This window comes from Onychomys torridus, chromosome 23 (genome assembly GCF_903995425.1).
Source record: "Onychomys torridus chromosome 23, mOncTor1.1, whole genome shotgun sequence".
In the NCBI taxonomy this organism is placed as follows: Eukaryota; Metazoa; Chordata; class Mammalia; order Rodentia; family Cricetidae; genus Onychomys; species Onychomys torridus.
Window position 1 is genome coordinate 45344145 of NC_050465.1, and position 22129 is coordinate 45366273.

The window sequence follows — 22129 nt, forward strand, 5'->3', positions numbered from 1 at the left end:
ATTTCATGAGTCGAAGTAGTGTTTTAACTTAATATTATTTAAGTACTTAATCACAGTGGTGTTCAAGACTTGTGAGTGGACAATTGTAAAGCATTATTAGAACAGCACTGTTAGTATTTTAAAAGCCTCTTCTAATTTGGCTCCTGTTTTAACTGACTGCCTTTGCTCAACCCCTTCCTTCCAGCCCCTCCTTTCTCTCTGCCTATGACATATGCTGGCACTGGCTTAACAGTCATGGCAGAGCTTACACATTCAAAGGAAGGATGTTTCCTTCAAAACATGAACCTTGGAAAGTTGTGTATCTTTGTTTTAGAATCATCATAAGGCTTTCTTGGCATTATTTTAAATATAGTCTATGGAAGTAATATTTTTTGCATTAAATTTAATCTGTGGAAGAGTCTGGAATCACTTGGAGTATTTATTATTGAATATATCAAACCCCTTACACTGTGATAAAATGCACAGATACCTCTATTATTATTAGTTTGAATTCTCAGATGATGCCCCTTGTTACTCATGAGTAGAGCCCAAACTTAGTAAACCCTTTTGTGCTGAGTCCTTTTAGGTTAGGCCGCCTCTGCCTGTCCCAACTTTGATGATTTTTTGAAAATACCCTTCCTGCTTTATCTCTGTACTCTGAAAGAATATTTTCATTCTTTACAGCTAACTTGAAGTCTGTTCCCCATGCCCTACTACCTCCCAGCCATTAACCTGACTCATCCATCAGGTCTCAGGAAGCCTTTTCTGGTCAGCATAAAGAATTTGGTCTATGATGCATGCTACTATAATTTCTTAAATCTTTACTCTGCTTAATCATAAATCAAAACTTGGTTGTCCACATCTTGGTGACATTTGTCCACCATACTCTTTTCAGTACAGAACGTAGTTCCTAGCCACATGAGGCTGTTGGGTGCTATTTACCTAGTGATGATGAAGCATGACTTAAGAGCTACAAACTTTATCTTCTAGTATAGTGTAGCTTCTAAGGTACTGGGCAGAGGGAAGTACTTAGGTATTTTTTTTGTTTATTGCTATAGGAACATTAATCTTTTTTTCACATCCATAAAATTAAGATTAAAAACACCTTGGCTTGGGAGTGAAGTTTAGAGGGTTTGTGTAGAATGTGTAAGGGTCTTGAATAGAGCTCTAGAATCACAAAAAAGTAAAAATAATCTAAGAGATTAAGTAAAATAATGTGTTTTAAAGTACCAGCTGGATAACTGGTACACTGCAAAAGTCAAATCACTAACTGTGGCAGTCCTAGTCGCCTGGCTCTGAGGCAGTTAGAAAGAATGTAAAATGATCAGTGTTGGTGCTTTAAGTAATTTATAGCGTTATTTCTCTGATTTTCCTGAAAGTCCCTTGGATCTCTTTTTCTGTGCACACGCTTTAATAATGTACACAGAAGTTTCACTGTTGTTTTCCCCCCACTGTATGAAAAACATTAAATTTGAATAAGGGATATATTAAGAGCATGGATTTATTTTATATTTAAAAGGACAAAAAAACCTTAAAAAAAAAAACCAACAAAAACAAAAATCAAACAACAAAAAACAAACCAGGTGGTGGCGGTGGCACACACCTTTAATCCCAATGCTTGGTAGGCAGAGCCAGGCGGATCTCTGTGAGTTTGAGTCCAGCCTGGTCTACAGAGTGAGTTCCAGACACCAAAACTACACAGAGAAACCCTGTCTCAAAAACAAAAACAAAACAAAACAAAAAACCCCACTAGTGTCAGGCACAAGTTTAAGACCACCCTAGGCTATACAGTGAGACACCCCCAACCCCAGGAAAAAAACCCTCAAACTCTGTAAGCCCATATGAGTATAGATTTTATAATGAGTCAGTTTTTACAAAGTAGGTAAGTACAGAATGGCTAAAGCATGTGGCAGGAACACGGAAGTAACAGAGTATGATGGGGATACAGCTGACTATACAGAATTTCATGTGTACAGTTTTAGTGCTTTATAGTAGAGTGAGAATAAGCGCTGATGTTTGAGACTGGGTAGCTTGTCATTGCACATTTATTTTGCTTTGTAATGTTCAAGTATGTACCAAGCATTTTAAGAACTTGAGTTTTCTGGGTTTGGAGATGATTTTTTATTTTATATTTATATTCATTCATTCATCTATTTATTTATTTATCTATTTATTCATTTATCTATTCATCTATTTATTTATTATCTATCTATCTATTTATTTATTTATTGATCGATCGATTGATTGGTTTTTTGAGACAGGGTTTCTCTGTGTAGTTTTGGTGCCTGTCCTGGATCTCGCTCTATAGACCAGGCTGGCCTCCAACTCACAGAGATCCGCCTGCCTCTGCCTCCCGAGTGCTGGGATTACAGGTGTGCGCTACCACTTCCTAGCTTGGAGATGATTTTTTTACATGCTACAATATAATGAGACTGATTCTTTCTTTCTTTCTTTCTTTCTTTCTTTCTTTCTTTCTTTCTTTCTTTCTTTCTCTCTTTCTTTCTTTCTTTCTTTCTTTCTTTCTTTTTTTTTTTTTGGTTTTTCGAGACAGGGTTTCTCTGTGTAGATTTGCACCTTTCCTGGAACTCACTTGGTAGCCCAGGCTGGCCTCGAACTTACAGAGATCCACCTGCCTCTGCCTCCCGAGTGCCAGGACTAAAGGCATGCGCCACCACCGCCCGGCTATAATGAGACTGATTCTAATAATACATGTCAAGAAATTTTAAATAATGACTAAACCTGAATTAGTTCAAATTCTACAAACAAAATGTTTTAATGTCTGAAGGTACCCAAAGTTGTTAGTGATTTTTTTCCTCCCCAATTTGATACAATTCTGTTAAATGAAAATTAGGCTGGTGGGGTAGTGAACCCTTATAAACCTAGCTGAGGCAGTAAAATTGTGAGTTTGAGGCCAGTTTGGTTATATAGTGAGAACCTGTCTGAGTAAATAGACAGAAAACAGAACAAAGTAGCACATTGTAAAAATTGGACTACTGCTTTGACTCATTTTACTGTATGTGACTGAGTATTCAAGTTTTTAATATCTCTGAAAATTCCTTGGATAGGATATAAAGCCCAACTATATTGTACTCATTTCTTCTTCTTTTTTTTTCTTTGAGACAGGGTTTCTCTGTGTAGCTTTGCGCCCTTCCTGGAACTCACTCTGTAGACCAGGCTGACCTCGAACTCACAGAGATCCACCTGCCTCTGCTTCCCTCCCAAGTGCTGGGATTAAAGGTGTGCGCCACCACTGCCTCGGCTTGTACTCATTTCTTTAAAAAGGTGATTATGTATTATTGTTGAAAGGTTCTGGAGGCCCAAAAGTAAGTGTTTTGACCAAACCTCATTCAGCATCCATCAACAACACTTACCCAAAAGAGAGGGAGAAGTCATGCTTGGCGATTTAAAATCCTCTAATGGTGTGAAAATTCCTTTTACTCATTCAGTTTTTGAAAGATGATCATTTTTGAGTCTGAGTTTATGTTTAATTAATCTAGAAGCTCAGCTAAATATTGAACTTTACATAATATATAGTTTGTCAGCTTGATAAATTCTTAGTTTCAGATACACCACCTCCACCACCACCTGTGGAAGAGCCAGTCTTCGACGAGTCCCCTCCTCCACCGCCACCTCCAGAAGATTATGAGGAGGAGGAAGCAGCCGTGGTTGAATACAGTGATCCTTATGCTGAAGAGGACCCACCATGGGCTCCAAGGTCTTACTTGGAAAAGGGTAAGTGTCGGGGTGGTCTGGAGGGAGAAGACATCTGTACATAGATATGAGACTTCTGGTACATACAGAAAAGAGTCTTGTTTAGTTTTTACCTATAAGTAAAACTTTACTTATTTGTCTTACCTGTTCCATTTTGGTTATTCAGTCAGTTTACAGTGTTTATGATTTTGAAGGTCATTGGTAACATTTTATGCTTGTCTGTTAGTGTTGAACTTGCTTTTCACAAATTATTTGTATAACACATAAAACAAAAACAGTTAGGCTTTTCTTTGGAATCCCCCAGGAAGAGGATATTTTTCCAGATTATTTCTATCTCTGTGCTTTTATCCATTGTCATCAGCATTATTATTACTTTGATTTTTCTTCTTTTGGAAGCAGTCTCACCTGGTAACTCAGGTTGGCTTCTAACTCTTGACCCTTCTGCCTCATGCTGGGATTGCAGGTGTGTACCATTGTGCTGAACTTTTAGATAGTGAATTCTGACATGTTTTTACAGGTGTGAGTTTGATTATCTTTATAGGAAACTTTCTTCCAAAGAATGATGTCTCAGTATCTTTTGTAGAATGAGGTGTGTGAGTGTGTGTAAAATTCCTCTGTTAGGTGACCTTGGGACAGGCGCTTCCAAGTCTGGAGACTAATCAGGTGGCTCATACCTACAACTCCAGCACTTGGGAGGTTAAGGCCAGATTGAGCTACATGGTGAGGTCCAGGTCAGCCTGGGCTACAGAGTAAGACCTCGATTCAAAAGGGAAAAGAAAACAAATCTAACCAGTTTAGAATGAGGGGAGAATTTTGTTGATGTAGAAGGAAATTTTCTGTTAAAGAGACCAAAGTAACTCCCCATTACGTCTCAAAACATGTTAGAACATGTTTGGTTACTGTTCTATGGCCAGGATGAAATCCCATGAGCAGGCAGTTTACCGAAGGCAAGCACTCAATTGAGGGCTTGCTTACAGCTTCAGAGGGAGACCTTGATCACCATGGAGTGTGGCAGCACGCAGACATGGACAGTACTTGGAGAGTAGCTAAGTACACATTCAGATCTACGGGCAGCAGGCAGAAAGAGAGAGGGAGAGACCCAGAGGGACTGGAGGGGCTGTGCCTGTGGGCTTTTGAAAGGTCAAAACCCATCCCCCAGTGACACACCTTCTCCAACACTGCCACCACTCCTAACCCTTCTTAATCCGTCTATGAACTAGTGACCAGGCACTCTAACATATGGACCTGTGGGGTCGTTCTCATCCAAACCACCATAGAATCATCTGTGGGCTTTTACGAAAAACTAGAGTTCATGGGGCTGATAAGATGGCTCCCGATTATGAGCGTGTACTGCTTTTGCAGAGGACTCATGCTTGGCTCCCAGTGCCCATGTTGGATGGCTTACAACCACTCTTAACTCCAGCTGCAGGGGGTCTGATGCTCTGACCTTGTGAGCACCTGCACTTGTGTGCATACCGTCACACAGACACACAGTATCAAAAAAAGTAAATCTTAAATAAATAATGGGCTTAACGCCTTTTTCCAAGATTGAGCAACAATAAAGTGGATTTATTCTTTCTCTTCAAACAGGAAGGGGGGAGGTTACACAAAGTAGTGCTCCTTCAGACGCTCAATAACAGGTGGTAGCATAGCTTGTCCCCAAACAAAAGCCATTCAGTTCTTTCCAGCTATGTAGGTTTTATAAATGTCACAGATTGTCAAAAGGGAAATGAACATGAGAGAGAAACAGTATTTTTAGAGATAGACAGGCATTGAACTTTTTTTAAAAAATTTTTTAAATTTAATTTAATTTTACATATCAGCCATGAGTTCCCCTGTCCTCCCCCTTCTCACCCCCCCATTCCCATCTCCTCCAGGGCAAAGACTCCCCTAGGGATTCTGCTCAACATGGTAGATTCAGTCCAAGCAGGTCCAGTCCCCTCCTTCCAGACTGAGCAAAGTGTCCCTGTGTAAGCCCCAGGTTCCAAACAGCCAGCTCATGCACTAAGGACAGGTCTGGGTCCCACAGCCTGGGTGCCTCCCAAACAGTTCAAGCTATTCAATTGTCTCACTTATCCAAAGGGCCTGATCCAGCTGGGGGCTCCACAGCCTTTGGTTCATAATTCATGTGCTTCCATTAGTTTGGCTATTTGTCCCTGTGCCTCTCCAATCTTGGTCTTAACAATTCACACTCTTACAGTCCCTCCTCTTTCTCGACAATTGGACTCCTGGAGCTCCACCTGGGGCCTGGCTGAGGATCTCTGCATCCACTTCCATCAGTTATTGGATGAGAGTTCCAGCTCGACAGTTAGGGTGTTTGGCCATCTGATCTCTAGACTAGGGACATTGAACTTCTTGGAGATGAAAAATAGAGTATCTGGAATGGCATTAGAGGAGAAGGGGTCAGCAGCCTTGACCCCGGCAATAGAAACATCCAAACTGTGCCACAAAGAGGAAAGAAACATTTTAAAAAGCAAAAGCAAACCAGTAGGTATATAGGGCCAGATCAGATAGTATTTATTGTGTGTGTGTGTGTGTGTGTGTGTGTGTGTGTGTGTGTGTGTGTTTATATGTTTGTAGCCTCTAGAAAAGGTAAAATAGACTTGAAACAATCATAGTCAAAATGTTTCCACAGCTGAAGAAGATATGTCTAGTTGTCTATTGCTCTCTAACAAATGAGTCCAGAATTTATTGTCTTAAACAAAATATTGTTCTTTTCTACTTGTCTGTGTGGCATAGCTGGACCTTGTAACCCAGGGAGTCTCTCATGACAGTTGCTCAGGTATGAGCTACAGCTTACAGTTGTTTTAAAAGACTTGACTAGGGGAGAGCATACTCTCAGATCATTTATCTGCCTAAGGCAGGATTAATTTTATCCTGTATTATTAACATGAGGGGCTTAGCTTCCTTTTTAGCCAGGTTGCCCACAGTTCTGGACTGCATGGGTCTTTCCATAGGGGCAGCTAACATTTCCCTCCTTAGAATGAATAAGCAAGAAGAGCCAGAGAAAAGTGTGTTGGCAGGACAGAAGTTTTTTGACCTGATCTCAGAAGAGATTTATCAGTTTCATCATGTTTTGTGAGAGTGTGAGTATGTGCATGTGTATGCATGCATGTAGAGGCCAGAAAACCTTGGATATTTTTCATTAGGAGCTGTTCACTTTACTTTGTGAGACAGTGTTTTCTCATTGAGATCTGGGGCTTGTTGATTAGACTAGACTAGCTGGTTAGCAAACCCCAGATCTACTTGTTCCTATCTTCCCAGTGCTAGGGTTACAGATGTGTATCACCAACCGGACTTCTTAGTTAGTATTCCAGGTCAAACTCAGGCCTGTAGTTGGACATTTCTTTCCCGCCCACCAATTCTCAAATAACTACTCAGAGGCTTAATCCCAGGCTTATTACTAGCTAACTCTTACACATAAATGAACCCATTTCTATTAATCTGTGTATTGCCACGTGGCTCTTGGCTGTACCTGTCCTCTAGCATATCTTGTGTCCTGGGCAGCTGTCTCTCCTGACTCTGCTCTTTTTCCCATTATTCTCAGTTTGGCTTTCCTGCCTAACTTCTTGCCCAGCTAACAACCTATCAGCTTTTTATTAACCAGTGAGAGTAATACATATTCATAGTGTAGCAAAAGATTGTTCCACAGCACAGGCTATCATGCTTCAGTAGCATTTTATTATGGTCAGAGCTGTCTCCTCAGCCTTTAAGTTGTTTATTAAAGCAAGTTGGAGAGCTGGAGAGATGGGTCAGTGGTTAAAAGCACTGGCTGCTCTTCCAAGGACCTAGATTTGATTTCGGGAACATTCTTGACAGTTCAGAACTACCATTCTGAGGGGATCTGATGTATTCTTCTGGCCTCTGTGGATACTTCATGCATGTGGTGCACAGATGTTCATGCAGGCAAACTACCCATGCACATAAAGTAAAAATAAAGGTTATAAAGCTTTAATAAAAGTAAGTCAATAGGTTTAGCCAAATGAAGGGAGTGGGTTTTGGCATAAAGATTTCAAGTACCATGAGGCAGAAATAAATCATTGGGAGCTTATTTGGAAGTTATCTACCACAAAAACTGTAAGTTCAGAGTATAAAGAAGTAAACTCCAAATAGAAGAGACAAAGAAAACCATGTTAAGGCACATCATAAAGAATTAAAAAACCACTAATAAAGAGAATAATATTGAAAGAGTTTTAGAGGAGAAATGACCCATTACTCATAAGAAAACAAGAATAACTGCATAGTTTTCCTGCAGATTGGAGATGGAGCATCTTCAAAGCAATGAAAGAAGAGGTCAGTCTGAAGTTCTTTAGCAAAAGCACCCTATTATTTATTTATTTATTATCACTATTATAAACTTTTACTTTTTTTGAGACACGATCTCTTTACATAGTCTTGGCTGTCCTGGAACTCACAGAGATCACTTGCCAAGTGCTGGGATGTGGTGTGTGCCACCACTGGACAGCTAAATACCCTTTTGAAGACCTTTACAGACCAAAAGGGAGGAAAGGGCTCAGACCTCGTGACTAGCAGAGGCATGCTAAGAGATTTTAAAAGAGATTTCATACAGAAGGTATACCAGATGAAATCTCAGATCTACAAAGCAGAGTGATGAGTATATGGTAAATATACGGCTATACACATCTTCTTTATGGTTTCAGCTTTGTACAGGTAGCTACACGGTTCTTAGAACACATATGAAAGTGACTTCACTAAGACAGATGATGGAAGGGAAATGCAAGTAAATATAATGTTTATGGACTGCCTGTGAACTAGTATATTCTTAAAGCCATAGTGTGTAAACATGTCTGTCATATCTCATGAGTACATGCAGTCACACTCTGGATTTCAGAAAATAACCTTTGGTGTCAGGCTCACCTTTCAGCTTGTTTGAGACAAGTTCTCTTGACATTTGTCACTGTGGAACAGGCGAGGTGGCCCTGTCTCCACCTTCCATCTTGCTGTGGGAACACTGGCTTGCAGGCCTGCTGCTGGCCTGTTTTGTGCGTGTTCTAGAGACTGGAACTTGTGTGCTGAAGGCTGTACCCAATGAGCCGGCTCCCTAGCCCAGACAACTGGATTTGAATATACAGCTAGCTGTTGGAAATGTAGCCTATGCACATGGGCTCTGAAAAGTAAAGCACTTAGAGGATCTCAAATGAGAATTGAGTGATTACATCCAAGACCAAATGTGTGTATTGCCTGTAAGAAACCCACTTTCAGGATCAAGAGAGGGCTAGGTTAGCTGTATTAATGTCAAAGATTTCAGAGTGTGGGATATTATATACAATAAGGGAGACAGTATTTCATTAAAGGAGGTACAGCAATCCTATGCCTATAAAAATGAAAAATCCTTTTTCCAAAAGAAACAATAAATCGATAAGGACATAGAAAGACATGAACCATATAAGTAATCAACTTGCCTTCTTTGAGAAGTATGGGACATTTCATCAAGGAATTACATAATGTATATTCCTTTAAAATATTCATTTCTTGTTGATGTAGATTGTATTTTAGGCTATAAAAACTCTCTACAAATAAAGCTTGAAATGATAGAAAGTACACTTTTTGACCATAGTAGGACTTTGCTAAAATAGAAAACAGAAATAAATTGAGATTGTGTCATAGTCCTGTAGCCCCAAGTGTTGGGAGACAGGGAAGGATTTCTTTAGGCCAGGAGTTCAAGGCCAGTCGCAGTGACGTAGCAAGCCATCTCTACTAGCAACAAACAAAATACCACTCCAAGAGGGATAGTCAGTCATTTAGAAATGAAATAAACACTTAAAAGGAATTAGTTTTTTTTTTAAAGAAGAAAACATAAGGAAGACTAGGTGTATGTGTGAGAGAGAGACAGAGACACAGACAGACAGACAGACTGACTGAGGAATGAACCCAGGGTTTCATGTGTGCCAGGCAAACACTCAACCACTGACCCTTTTTCCCAGCCCTACTTTTAACTTACTCTGTGTGTGTGTGTGTGTGTGTGTGTGTGTGTGTGTACATATTATATTAATATGTGTGGACTAGTGTTTAGAAGAAATTTATAACATTAAATGACATGTTAAAGATGTTTGGAATGAGATGGAAAGGTACCATGTATCCTATAGATACTAAGAGGATAATAAAAAAATATGATTAACTGATTAACTTTATGCCCATAAGTTTAATAATTGAGAGGAAATAAACAAATTTCAAAAACAAATTAGCAAAGCTCTCTCAAAAAAAAAAAGATGTGCTTAGGGATGTGGTTTGGTGGTAGAGCACTTGGTCCTGGGTTTGTCTCCAGCACCAAGCGATGAGAAAGGTACCTGGAACATTCCCATGGAGTGTGAGGACACCAAGCTTATGGTTAAAGCCGTCCTTCAGGTAACTCCAGACCAGGGAGCTTCTCTGGAAGTTCCAGCCAGTGCTTTTAAAACCACATGTTGGGGTGCTCTTTGCCTTCATTTTCGTGTGTATCTGTCTACCACGTTCACACCTGTTGATTATTTTTCTCTTTATTCTTGTGGCTCTTTGAGGGGCCCATCACTCAGCTCCCAAATAAATCACACAGAGTCTTATTCTTACTCTTAAATGCCAGCCTTGCCTTGGCTTGTTTCTAGTCAGCTTCCTTCAGTTACCCTGTGTGACTTTTGCCTCTCCTTGCCTTTGTAGTTTTACCTTCACTCGTATTCTTGCTGGCTGGGCGGCTGTGTGGCTGGTGGTGTGCTGGCGGCGTGTGCTGTGTGGCTGGCGGCGGCTGTGTGGCTGGGCGGCCTGTGTGGGCTGGGGCCTGTTGTGGCGGCTGTGTGGGGCGGCTGTGGCTGGCGCTGTGTGCTGTGTGGCTGGGCCTGTGTGCTGTGTGGGCTGGGCGGCTGTGTGGCTGGGCGGCTGTGGTGGCTGGGCGCTGTGTGGCTGGGCGGCTGGGCGGCTGTGTGGCTGGGCGGCCGGTGGCTGGGCGGCTGTGTGTGGCTGGCGCTGTGTGGCTGGGCTGGCTGGCGGCTGTGTGGCTGGGCGCTGGGTGGCTGTGGCCGGCTGTTGGCTGGCGGCTGGCGTGGTGTGGCTGTGGCGGCTGTGTGGCGGCTGCTGTGTGGCTGGCGGCCTGGGGCTGGGCTGGCTGGCGGCTGTGTGGCTGGCTGGCGTGCCTGTGGGCTGTGTGGCTGTGTGGCTGGGCGGCTGTGTGGCTGGGCGGCTGTGTGGCTGGGCGGCTGTGTGGCTGGGCGGCTGTGTGGCTGGGCGGCTGGGCGGCTGTGTGGCTGGGCGGCTGTGTGGCTGGGCGGCTGTGTGGCTGTGTGGCTGGGCGGCTGTGTGGCTGGGCGGCTGGGCGGCTGTGGCGGCGGCGTGTGGCTGGGCGGCTGTGTGGCTGGGCGGCTGTGTGGCTGGGCGGCTGGGCGGCTGTGTGGCTGGGCGGCTGTGTGGCTGGGCGGCTGGGCGGCTGAGTGGCTAGCCTCTTCTTTTCTCACTCCTTGATCTCATTGCTTCATCCTAGATTTCTCCTTCTGTTTATTCTCTGCCTGCCAGACCTGCCTAGCTATTGGCCGTTCAGCTCTTTATTAGACCATCAGGTGTTTTAGACAGGCACAGTAACACAGCTTCACAGAGTTCAACAAATGCAACATAAAGAATGCAACACAATTTTGCATCATTAAAAAATACTCCACACCATAAACAAATGTAACACATCTTAAAATAATATTCTACAAAACATGCTTGGTGCTGGAGGTAGATGGTTGTGAGCCACCATGTAGGTGCTGGGAGCTGAACTTGACTCTTCTGTAAGAGCAGCCAGTGTGCTCTTAACTGGTGAACCATCATTCCAGCCTCAAACATTTATGAAACAAACTTACCAGAAGGGAGAGATGGAGGCAGTGCAGCTGATGAACTGAGGAACAGGGATGAACTGATAGAAAGCCAGAATTACACTGAATTTACTTAAGAACAAAAATCCTTGAGACTCTTCTATAGAAATAGACAGAAGGTGGGCATAGTGTCACACACCTTTAGTCCAAGCCCTAACGAGGAAGTGACAGGAGGGTCTGTGAGTTTGAGGACAGCCTGGTTTACAGAGCAAGTTCCAGGTTAGCCAGGGCTACGCCTGCATAGTGAGAACCTGTCTCAGACAAACAGTAGAAACATTCTTAGAGTTTTCATTGAGTGAGATCTTGCAGTGTGGGGAAAGGATAATATATTGTGACGAAATAAAATTTAGACTTAGGATGCAAGGTTGAGTTAGCATTTGAAAAACTAGTCTATGTAATTAATTGTCTTCACAAATTAAAAATAAAACAAATATTTGGTACAAAAATACAATTTGATGCTTCATAATGAAAATTCAAATGTAAGAATAAGAGAGCTTTGTAATATCAAAAATGTGAAAGACTTACAAAGTCAGTAACATGCTGGGCAGTAGTGGCGCATGCCTTTAATCCCTTCTCTCGAGGCAGAGCCCCATAGATCTCTCTGAGTTTAAGGCCAGCCTGGTCTACAGAGCAAGATCCAGGACAGGCTCCAAAAGTACACAGAGAAAGCCTATCTCGAAAAACATGTTAATGAAGGAAGATCTTTAAGCCCGACTATACAGGAGGCTGCATGAACACTCAGTTGAGTGATACACTAAATCAGTTGTGTTTTGTCTAACTTACACCTTACACTGTAAGTAGGACTCTCCAGCTCATTTAAACATGTTTGTAGGAAAGGTGTTGGCAGTCTGCAGCTCTGAGAAGCCTACTTAGTTATTCCTTTAGAAAAAAACTACGGTGAAAGTTCACTTTAAACAAAATTAACTCTTCACTAACATGTAAAAATCCGAAGAGTCTTTCAAAAGGAAGTTTTCTGTTAAGCTAATTCTCTAAAGTTTAAAAGAATATGCCCAATGTTTCTAAGGTTAGATGTTTGTTAATATTCAAGTCTTTCAAAACAGGGATTAAGGTGTTGTGGCACAGACCTGTAATCCCAGCTCTCAAGAGGCAGAAGATGAAGGATTGCACTTCTGGGTCACCTGAAATTTTTTTAAAAATAAAAATCCAAATATCCACCAAACAAAAATAAAAACATTAAGGCCAATACATCCTTCCATATTCTTGTTGCAAACAAAAGGAACTATTCAGGGTGTAGTTTCTGGATGTGTCTTTTATCTGTGAATAAATGTTGAGGCCGTTACTTAATGACTTGTTTTCCTGTCTCAAACCTTAAGGCCTGGTTCTAGTTCTGCAGCCAGTGCATGCTGGAGATCTTGGGAGCCCCCCTCTCCCTCCTTCAGTAGCACCCTCTCACCTCAGCTTGTGCTTCTTATCCCAGCTCCTTGGGAGGTTGAGAGGAAGATCAACTTGATTTCAGGAGTTCAGGACCAGCCTTGGCCACACAGCAAGATCCTGTCTTACAAAACACAGACAACCCACCCCCATATTACCCCAAACAATGGAATCTTCACAAAATAACAGAGACAGTTTGGTACAGTTCCTTGTATGGTCCCAAGGCTGTGGCGGCCACCACCACCACCACAGCATAAACTACATTTCAGTTTCTTGTTTATTGATGTAGTTATGAAGAAGGGGTTGTGTACTCTGCCTTCACTTGGGTAGAGGCAAATGTAGCTGGAGAGTTTTTCTCCAGCTCCTGCCAAGCCCCACAGTCCTGTAGCCCACTTATAAAGTAAACACACAGAGACTTATATTGCTTACAAACTGTATGGCCGGGGTAGGCTTCTTGTTATCTACTTCTTCTATCTTAAGTTAACCCGTTTCTATTAGTCTATACTTTGCCACGTGGCTCACCAGTACCTTACATCTTCCTTGTCATGGCGGCGGCTGGTGGTGCCCCCCCCCCCCCCCCCCAGCCTCCCTATTCCCAGCATTTTTCTCTCTGTTTGTCCCGCCTATACTTCCTGCCTGGCTACTGGCCAATCAGTGTTTTATTTACTAACCAATCAGAGCAACACATTTGACATACAGAACAGCAGGCAAACTTTTGGTTTGTTTTGTTGGAGACAGGTCTCACTATATAGCCCTAACTGTCCTGAAACTTACTATGTAGACCAGATTGGCCTTTGAACTCAGAGACCTGCCTGCTTCTGCCTTCTAAGTGCTGGATTAAATACCATCATACCCAAAGTGACAGGCATTTTTGTGTATTCTTTCTATGCTTGTCACATTACAGAACTTACTAATAAACTAATGATTTGTGTGTGTGTGTGAATCACTGCATCTAAGCTCACAGCACTTTCAGGTAACAGATGAGAGGACTATTGTAACTCCTGTAACGTGCTAAGGAGAAGTTAAGTAGCCTTGTGAGCTTGGAGATGACGCTGAGTTGAGATTTGAACTATGGCACTCACCCTTCCCCTGCCGTCCTGAGCTCTGGGACTTGCTGGCCTCTGTGCTCCTACCATTTATTAGCATCCAGTGTGTTCAGTTTAGAACTTAGAAATGCCCACTAACTGCATTGTTTCTCAGTTAATTCAGCACTTTCAGAGTTACCTGTTAAAACCAAATAATTTGTCTTTAAAAATATTTTTTTTAGGATGTGTTTGATATCTCCATTTTAAGGCCTGCAAAAAGGATAGATGGGAGCAATTTGACTTTCAGAAGGATTGGGTTAGTAAAGGTCAGTTGTTTTTTATTTTTTCTTTTTTCTGGCATCCAGGAGCATTTTTGTGCTTGAAGATAGTGCACTTTTGTACTTTTGTTAAGTAGAAGGACAGAAAGGAACCAAGAACTATTCCTTGATTGAGAGTTGACCAAGTTATCATCCAAGGTGAATACATCAGGAAGTAGTGTGCATAGGAGTTGAAAGTCAGGAAGAGTCTAAAATGCTCATACTGCTTAGAACTGTCGTGTCCTCCAGGTCTTGTTGGAAGACCATGGCCACGGCAATGAGGGAAGGGCTTCGGGGTCCGAGGTTCGGGAGGAGAATTTAACAGGATTTGAGTTATAGGGAGTGTTGGGGACGGCAAGGCCAGCTCCTAGTTTCCTGACTTGTGTAGAAACTCGGGGAGCAGCAAGAGAAATAGAAGACACTTGGTAGAAACTGGAGGGAGATGTCAAGAGGGGGAGCATAGGTACTCATTGCCAAGCCGTGCAGGGTGAGAGGACCAGGGATCTCAAAAGGACCAGGCATTTTATTAGTCACTTTTATGTGAAGTCTGAGTAGCCTGGCAGAAGGAACATGGCCTTATTAACAAAGGGGCATTGTTTTCATTGAAGCAACATCCACAAGAAGTTCTGAAATTACTTTTAATTCAGATTGCATTGTTAGGAAGTTAAGTTTATTAGCGATAATGACAAAGTCAACTTTGGTTACCTCAGGGCAGGTTGTACATCAGTTCCAAATGATCTTAAACAGGGTTTTACTGTCTTAGGACAAGCCTTCACTCTCCATGTAAGTGAAATCATCTCAGTCCATAACAAGATAGTAAAAAAGTATATTGAGTTGGGTAACTTGGTTACCTTCTGATTTTGCAGTGGCTTCCCAGCCAGTTCATTGCTGATGTGATTGCTGGTGCTCTGCAGTGGATCTGTTGCCGTTACCATGCTTCTCCAGACCATTCTCACTTCCCTTTGAACGAATATTGGTTATGTATTTACTACTGACTGGATGTAGATCTGTTTAGAAATGTCTAGTCCTCGTGTTGGGAAGAGATGCACGAGCAGTATCTCCAGTTTTCAGTGTGTGGCGTTTGTTGTCTGTATCAACTTCCACATTTTATGAGAAGACAGTTGAACCATTGCTTTGTTCTACCTCCCCTCCCTCCTGAATTCTCCTTCCTCCTCCTGTTCCAAATTTTGCTCAGCTCAGGTGTTTCATACACCTTGGAATTTAGAGTGTTTGCATGTCGTTAATACTCGAAATATTGAGAGAAAATACAGGCACCATTAGTTTTTTTGCTTGTAACCAGACAGCAGTAGCCGATGTTTGACATTTCGTGTATGTCTATGTTTCCCCGGAATGAAAATTGGTAATTTTAACAGCATTATTTGAGGGGATTAAACTAAAAATTTCAATTGATCGCTAATTTTGTCCCCTTAAAAAATAGGGTCTCCTGTGCCACTATAACCAGAGCCCATGGACTCGTGTTTACTGTGAACTCTTTCTGAGGCAATTTCTTTTTTCTTTCCCTCCCTCCCTCCCTCCCTCCCTCCCTGTGGACTGAATCTTGGGCCTTTTACCACCAAGCTACATTCATAGCCTCCAATTTCTATATTTTAAAGAATAGATGCATGCCTTGAGTGCAATAACTTTGTCTATTAAGTGTTGCTACAAAATATAAATGTAATTAATTATCTTCTGGATTACTTTTCAGTGGGTACATTTTCCTAAGTACTAAGTACGTTGCCTTTTCTTTAAAAAACAGCAGCAGCAGCAGCAGCAACAACAACAAAAAGCCAGAAAATACTGACTGGCTGGCAATACTAAACACTTTAATTCTAATTTCCTTATACCTGAACTTGTCATATAATTACACTGAATTGTTTTTAGATACTTGGTGATATTTTGAGAAATAGCCCTGATTCTTCCAATATTCCTGACTCTTCCTCTGTAAAAATATTTTCTGATGTCCTCAGTGAATCCCAATAATAGAAGATTATTATGCATGAGGGAAGCCAATAGATTTTTACTAAAGTACTCTAGAAACATAAGGCCAACAGCTCTGCCACTGGGATACATCCCAGCTCTCAAATTTTAAGACAAGTTACAGTGTATGCTTAGAAGAACAGCTGGAGATACTTTATAATTAAAATACATTTATTCACATGTGTGAAGGTCCATGTTCTGCACACATGTGTGAGTGCCGTGGTGGAGGTCACCATGGTGGAGGTCAAAAGACAGTTTGTTCTGACATGTGGGTCCCAGGAACTGAACTGGGTTGTCAGGCTTGGTAGTTAGTACCTTTACCCACCAATCATCTCTCTGGCCCAAATGGAGATTTTTGTTGAAAAAAGTTCTTTGTAGTATGCAGAAGATACAGGGGGTTGGAACAAAGACTTAAATCTTAAGTGGATGTTAGTTAAGTTCTAAGGCATCCCATTTTATCAGAATTCTTGAGGGTAGCTGTAATAGTAGGAACTACAGATTATTTGAGATAAAGGTTCAGATGCCCATTGCCAAGTGATTTAAACCATAAAAATTACAGAGGAACTTACAGGTGTCCTAGTTCTTTTAGCACTTTATTAGTGTGGATGCATTAAATTGCTAACATAATGCAGTATATGTTTTGAAAGTAAAAATAGATGTATAGTGGACTTACCATGTAGGAATAGAGTTCCCATTCACTGATAGGCAGAGTCCCAAAAAGTAGCTGTGGCCCTCTGTTCCTTTAGTCTGTCTCATTTCTCAGTTGCCTCATACTGTACCTCACAACAGTAGAATAATGTTTAAATCTATGCATTTGTTTTTACACAAAATGGTGCCTTAGGTAAGTTCAAGTGAACAGCTGTCTTTCATAATGCTTAGATTATGTTTCTTTGCTGCAGTTTTCTTAGAGGCCATTGAAGGGTAAGTTTAACTAAATGTGATTGTTTTGTTTGCTATTTATACTGGATTTAGAACCTTTTTTCTAGAAAAGGGTATTTAATTGTATTGACCTGGTTATTAGAGAACATGGAGATAAATTTTAATGTTTAGAAAGCTGCTGTGCATGAGTGCTTATTTGGTCTCATTTTTCTAGGAATGTATTCTCATTCCCATCCTGTTCTGTTCCCCTAGTTGTGGCAATTTACGATTATACAAAAGACAAGGAAGACGAGCTGTCCTTTCAGGAGGGAGCCATTATTTATGTCATCAAGAAGAATGACGATGGTTGGTATGAGGGAGTTATGAATGGAGTGACTGGGCTCTTCCCTGGGAATTACGTTGAGTCCATTATGCATTATTCGGAGTAAAGCTCAGCTCAGCACAGCTGTGCTTGCCTTGCAGGAGGTCAGGTCTTCCCAGATTAGCTCGAGGCCCTGGGAATTTCCTCCCAGTGAGACAAATGAAGCATACAAGTGAAGTTACTTCTTTTATTACTATATTTTGGTTCATCCCCTAGTATTCAAAACAAAACATCAAAGCCGAGTCTGAACAAATGGATCTTCTTGCTGTCATTTGTACGATGCTGTCTGGGTTGAAAATGTGACCATTTCCCCATCTATAGAAGGCATAACAACATAAACATGTAGCTAGAACAAATCAGACCAAGACTGGCTTGAGATAAAAGTCTGGGATCTTTCTCAGGAATCCTGTACACCCTTGGATTTCTCTTCCTGCAGAATCTGTGATGTTGGGTGTTCACTGCCTCAGTCTTGGGGTTAGCCTCTTGGCCAGATGGACACCCTTGCCCTTACTTTCTTCCACTAGATGGAGAGGAAGGAACCAGTGTTTAAATACCATGTTTAACTACTTTTGATTGCTTCAAAGCCTCTTTTTCTTTAACACTGTAAATCCTGTGTTCTCTTAGCACTGGAGTGTGCTAGGTGAGTTAATACTGAACTCCCTTGCATCCTGTCCTGTTTGTAGATTAATAAGGATGACATAATTGAAAGTCTCCAAACATTCCCCAGGGCTAACAGTCACCACAGTTGGATTTTAATGCACTGTTGCACGAGACTGCATGGCCAATAAGAGCCGCTTTGCGAAATGTGGTAGGCTCTTGTACTGGGGTGGGCGTGTCAAGTTGGACACGAAGGTTCCTAAGGCTCCAGCCTTGCACCTTAGGTGCTGCTTTTGAGAGTAGGACTAGGAAGTCAGACCAGCTGTTGCCGTTCTTTTGATACTTAAAACATTTCCCCCCTTTTTAAGAGAGACTAGTTATCAGGTTTCTGGACAGTCACTGGATAGGGAATGGTAGGCTGCTGCTGTGCTTTTGGACCGTTTTCAATGGCAGCGTTAGCTGATGCTGAGTCATTTTTAATTCTCTCAGCTGTAGAACTGTAAATAGTCTCCTGATTTGAAGTGATTGGACTCTAAAGTAGACACTCGCAGTAAGAATCTGAACCCAGGGATTCACACTAAAGAGGGTCGTGGAAGAGACTAGGACAAAATACTTACCCACTCAACACTGATGATTGGCATCTCCCTCATTCACAATTAGTTTAAATTCAGTGGAGTTTATATGTCTGGTGGCTTTAATAATCACTTCTGTAATTAGTATAAGAAATACTTGGAAAAGAAAAAGATAGGTGATGGGCAAGTTTGTATTTAGGCCCAAAGCTCCAGTGTGGATTCTCATCAGTCCCATGAGTTGGCCAGAATAAATCTGGCTGGGTCACTTCACCTGAAGACTGAAAAGGAAGAGGAAGTAATAGCTGTCTGTAATTCAGATGCAGGCCTTGAACATGCTGGTCAGTGATACTAGAAGAATTTGGTTGAAAACTGAACAAGTGGAGATGGGAAGAGCAGGTAGTACAGGCAGAAGCGAACTCCACTTAGAGATCTGTTATCTGAGCCTGAGGCTTCACTGTGTAACTGAGACCCAACAGTTTCCTTCCCAAGACTTTTTTTGCTTTAAAGTTGCAGTTGTTTGTTTCAGACATGGTGTTCCTCCCGCTCTAGCCTCCCAATACTAGGATTACAAGCAGGAGTCACTATGCTAGGCAGCAGCCCCCCCTTTAATGACATTACACATCAGCTATTATACTTTAGATTCTTCTGAACACTTTGGATTCATCTTTAACTTGCTTCTAGAACACTTTCTACTTCATGCTTTTGTTAGGTTGTCCTGACTGTCTTCAGGATATGTCCCTGAATGTTCTCTGAGCTTTTAGCTCCACTCTGGACCCAGCAAGACTGTATATGAACATGTTTAACTTTGCTTGTATTGGTACATGGAAACTTTTGAAAATAGTTGCACTAATTATTTATTAAGTTGCCTTTTGCTGAATGAGCTTAGTGGATTAATAAGACGATGTTTGGAAACCCAGCAAACAATTAGCTTGTATTGTATAGTTACAGAAACAGCTTGTGGTGGGCACAGGAATACAGCTTACCTTTTGAACCCCTGCTGAATTGGGGTTTGCAGAATACACTAGTGACCATGTACTTTGTGCTAAAGACTTGCACTGGGGGGAATCCATGGGCCAGCTGATTCCTCCACTTGTATTAATGAGTATGATGCGATTTTACAAAAACAAAAAACACTATCTGTTGGCTTTTCTTTCATTTTTTAAAAAATTTCAGTATTGAATTCTATAAATTGTCTTGGAAGGATACTCTAACAATGAGCCAAGCCTAGAGTAATTGGAGACTTTTAATGTATGTAATATTTTGTAGATTGCATGCTGTTAATACTGTGAGGTTATCTCCTGTTTTATTGTAAATTTTCCCATTTATTTGCCATAAACTAAAATATGGTCGATACTAAGAACTTTAAACGAATGTTGAAACTTAGGTGACCAGTAAGCAGTCTGCTTTACCAGGACACAGGTGCTCTGAGGGCGCTGTCTTTCCTCAAATGTCTGATTCTGTGGACAGTTCCTTTACCCTGGGGGGCGGGGGAGACTGGACATTTGTCTCTTTTTTGCTATTAGTGTTTGAAGGTCCATGGATCTGAGTGAAAATACTTCTTGTGTTTGACCATATAGCCAAGGCAAATTAGAAACAAAAACAGTGCCAATGTGTGAAATCTAGACCCAGAGTCTTCAGCCTGCTGTGTTTGGAATAAATATGAACTTTTTAAGATGTCTCCAACAGTATTTTCCTTTTGGCTACTTCCTTCTATCTTCCTAAGAGGCACCTGCTGTTCCCCTTTTGGGGTTGGTACAGGCCTGCTGCTTTTGTTGTTCCTAAAAGCCACTGGGTGACATTTCATCCCTCCTTTCCATCCCTGTCCCGCTGCTGTGTACACCCAGCTGGAGACTGGCTTGTGCATCTTTACAGTTGATGTCTGCAGTAGAGTTGGACTCTAACAGTTTTCTGTTGATAAAGAGGATTCTTATGGATGGGGCATCACAATGATAGCTCACTTGTTTTCCAGTTTTCATGTTCTTTAAAGGTCCCCTTCCTGCAGGACAACTCCTGCTTCACCTTTATCACCTTCTCTCCTTACGGAGAGAACATGGTGTGTCTTGAAGACCGCCTTGACTTCTGGAAAGGGCTTTGGTGAAGAAATAAATGGTAGGTTGACTGCCAAGTCTTTGAAATGAATGGGAGCTGTTCACTTCTGAATAGCTTTGGCCAGGAACTCCTAATGGGTGTGGAGCTGACATTTCCCTAACACCGTTTACTTGGTATCTTAGAATTTTGGAACTAATAAGCTTTAAAGATGTTTTTTCCAGTCTCACTTTAATGATGGGGTTGATGCTTTGTTTCAGATAAACAGCTAGTTAGCTCTTGACTCAGCTCAGTCTTCTCTCCACTGTACCAAATGTAATTAAATGTGCTAGATTTTTCTTTAGAAATCATGAGTTCTTGTTTTCAGGACTATACTTGAAAAGATATGCCATGTTTTGATAAATAACCACCCAAGTATTCATATTGCTTCAAGTTTAAATGCAACCTGAGTGGAAATAATCTCCATTTACCCTTCTAAAACTTCATTCGTAAACACCTTTCCATAAAGCTGTGTGTAGCAAGAAGGCATTGTATTTAGTTCAACCCTGGCAGGAGCAGATCAGAGCACAGCACAGTACACAGCCTTACTTATGAGCCTTACAGAGTCACTAAGTGGAGGCATCGAGCTTGGCTACCTAAGTTTACGTTATGCTCTTTGTTTTGAGAATCTCTATTTAAAAAAAATCAACAAATGAAATGACAGGGCCTAGCTGTGTAAATGATCCTTGCTAATAAATGTTAAATTTTTTGTAAGGGAAAAAAAAGCTTATTTTCACATTAAACTGAAGCCTCTTTTGCAAGTTTGGGATTCTATGGAAAAGCAGTTTTTAATCATATTTTGTGTCCATGTACCTTTTTTTCTTAACAAAATGGTTTACAAAAAGATTGTAAACAATTTATGATCTGGCCTGTTACACTTTATAGCTCCCAGAGAGTTGGTGGTACTGAGTAAAAAAACATTCAGGCAACTTGAGCGGGCAAGTGTTGCCAGTGACATTCCTTATGTGCGCCATTGAGCACCTCCAGATGAGTGAGGGACATTCACTTAATTTTTAAATTGTATTTGGAATAATTATTGCTGTGTACTAAGAACTTGACCCAAATAAAAATCACACGAAGTATATGCCAGTGTCTTGCAGAATTATTTATGTATTTACTACTTCTTTCTAAGGTGGCTCTAAGCATTGATGGTACTATTCAATTACTTATTAAGACTTAAATAGAGTTGAACTTTTAACAAGCTTGATCTCTGAAATATTTTAAAGACAGCTGCTTATTTAATTTTGATATACATAAGTTTTGGTTAAGTGTAAATTTTTCTGTCATTGGAACGAGGTTGATAGAAACAAAGGTGTTGGTTAAGATCCCAGCTGATAAATGATTTGACTACAAAAGTTTTTCTAGTGATTTCTCTAACAGGCAATCTCCAGAATAA

The 22129-nt window shown here is 41.3% G+C and overlaps 1 protein-coding gene across 33 annotated transcripts in view; it reads left to right on the top strand.

The window, feature by feature from the left end:
• The window catches only part of Abi2 (abl interactor 2), an 83049-nt gene extending 61232 nt beyond the window's left edge, over positions 1 to 21817 (top strand). For all 33 annotated transcript variants that reach the window (XM_036173408.1, XM_036173411.1, XM_036173426.1 and 30 more), the window contains 2 exons: positions 3538 to 3711; positions 17371 to 21817. In XM_036173408.1, the coding sequence (XP_036029301.1) occupies positions 3538 to 3711; positions 17371 to 17546 (350 nt within the window). In that variant the 3' untranslated portion in view covers positions 17547 to 21817. The remainder of the gene's footprint in view (positions 1 to 3537; positions 3712 to 17370) is intronic.
• Positions 21818 to 22129: the final 312 nt, after the last annotated feature.